Genomic DNA, 2262 nt, shown 5'->3' with positions numbered 1-2262 from the left:
ACAGAGGAAGTATACTAAGTAGATCACCTTGAAAACTCATGAAGAGAAAGCAGCCTTGGAGAGATTAATTGTTTAAGGTGATTTATGGCGGGTAAGTATGTACACATGACATACTACATCCAGCATTATGAAGGGAATGTACGCGGCTAATCATTTGTTCAGTTGGTGATGTGCTATGATTGGAAGCCACCCGGATGATAGCTGGACAAGGCGAAAACGAGGGCGCATGCCCATGCCATGCATGTACCCGGTGATCCACAGTTTAACGTATAGAACTCAACGATCCATATGAGAAAATTCCACGTTAATCACCGCCGCTGAAGTTTCATTCTCTTGTCGTGCACGTCCATTCAGACCAGCCATGCATTAAAAAAAGCGTTCTGTATCTGTATAGATGTTGATTATCTGCGCTGGTGTTGAGTAATTTGCTGAGGAGCAATGTAAATAAAGCTGTAAAACAGCCGACGCAGGCTCCATGAAAGTGATAGCTAGTACTCGTACGTCCATATTAAGTTTTCATGGTCCATCATTTTGGTCCAGCCAGCTAGGTTAATTAACAGCCTCACCCGCAAATAAAAAAAGGTTAATTAACAGCGCTTGTTTTGTCCGCTCACGAGATTAACAATGACAAATCACCTGTGCATTTCACCAGCCTCCGCATTCGCCAAGAGACGCCACGTTTACAGCTCACACGGCACGCCGGGGGCCCGCGCGACCATAAAACCGTTCGCACTGCAAGCCACCGCCAAGCAAGATCCATCTCGAACGTCCGAACCACCCAGGCACGGATCTCAACGCACCTGGCCTGTCTGCCTGGTCGGCACTGGACGGGCACGGCAACTTGGACTCGATCGGAGCCATCCACGTTTCGATCAAACGGTCCTTCTCCCCCTCTCAATTTCGCTCCATCCGCCAAGCCCACGCCTATAAATGTCCCCCAGCACGGTCGCCTTCCCAGTAGATCCGCCACTTCCCATCCAATCCTGCGAGCACCCGATCATCAAAACCAAACTGCGCACCGATTTTGATCACCCCCGGTCCAATTTTGGCCTTCCAAATCCAATCGATCGCCCGCCTGGCCAAGAATTCGAGTTCAAGATGGGCAACTGTTTCCACACAGCTCAAGGTCGTCGCGGCGTCGACGCCGTGCGTTGCACCAAGAAGAGCGCGGTGCCGGTGGAGGAGGAGGAGGAGAAAGCTACTCCACCGGTGAAGGAGGTGAAGATCAGGATCACGAGGAAGCAGCTGGAGGACCTGCTGCGGCGCCTCGACCAGGAGGATGGCTGCAGCGGCGCCGTCATCTCGGAGCTCCTCTGCATGACGAGCGGCTCCAATTTCCGGCACAGGGGGCAGGCCGCACAGTGGACGCCGGCGCTGCAGAGCATACCGGAGTGAGAAATTATCCTCCTGCCGCTACTGATACATATTGCTAGTTATACGGGCGGTTTATTTAGTTAGTCGCCTACTGGTGTGCTAGTGTATTATTATTATCAATCCTGCTCGGAACGCACAAATTGTGACGATCCTTCATTCCTGGTAGGTCTGAGAATAGATGAGCTTGAGATAATCTATGTAATTAAAGTAAATAAACTCGTGGTGCATTTTAGACAGTATGGTGACATGTAGAAATATAGGCATATAATAAGTGAATGTAAATCGAGAATTGGTAGCTAGGAAGCCTAGGATGGCTCCTTCCATTGCTTGCTATGTTTGATTTTGATACTGGAGCTGTGCTGTCTGTATGGAGTACTAGGCTACTAGCAGTACCACTGGTTAATTACTTCAGCTCCTTAATTTTAGCTGAAAATATTTTTCTGTTCTTGGGCTATGAATCATTGACCCATCTCGAGGTGTTTTGCTCGAAGAAAAATCGATCCAGATACCAACAAACAGACTGGACATTGCAACGTATGAAAACGAAGTAGGAATAAAATTAACATGCAGTAGTGGCTTTTATACGTGCTGTCTCGTATGCTTGTCGCTGTTTGATGTGTCTTGGGCAATTCAGCACCTCGCAAGGCAACTGCGTGCGGACGTGGCTGCTATGCTGTTGCGGGATATGGTGATGAGATGTATGGTGATCCTCCACTCCGTAAGGGCGTTTCTGATTTATTATTGATTAGTCTCGGCTCTACTAATGGTCAAGCTTTCTAATGATGTTTTGCACCCAATGAAAAAAGGAAGTCCCCTTTTGGATTCTCATGTTCTTCCTTATGATCAAGTTCTCTGTCGAGTTGTTGCCACCACGTTCCCTTGCTTCTC

At 48.4% G+C, this 2262-nt stretch overlaps 1 protein-coding gene across 1 annotated transcript; it reads left to right on the top strand.

Moving 5' to 3' along the window:
• Positions 1–904: 904 nt before the first annotated feature.
• Positions 905–1722, top strand: LOC109742377 (uncharacterized). The gene has a single exon (XM_020301466.3). The coding sequence runs from the start codon at positions 931–933 to the stop codon at positions 1393–1395; it is 465 nt and encodes a 154-aa protein (XP_020157055.2). The 5' UTR covers positions 905–930; the 3' UTR covers positions 1396–1722.
• The last annotated feature ends 540 nt before the right edge of the window (positions 1723–2262 follow it).

The sequence above is a fragment of the Aegilops tauschii genome, chromosome 2, assembly GCF_002575655.3.
Source record: "Aegilops tauschii subsp. strangulata cultivar AL8/78 chromosome 2, Aet v6.0, whole genome shotgun sequence".
Taxonomy (NCBI): domain Eukaryota; kingdom Viridiplantae; phylum Streptophyta; class Magnoliopsida; order Poales; family Poaceae; genus Aegilops; species Aegilops tauschii.
The sequence above is the reverse complement of the archived record's forward strand: the minus strand, read 5'-3'. Positions and strand labels throughout refer to the sequence as shown.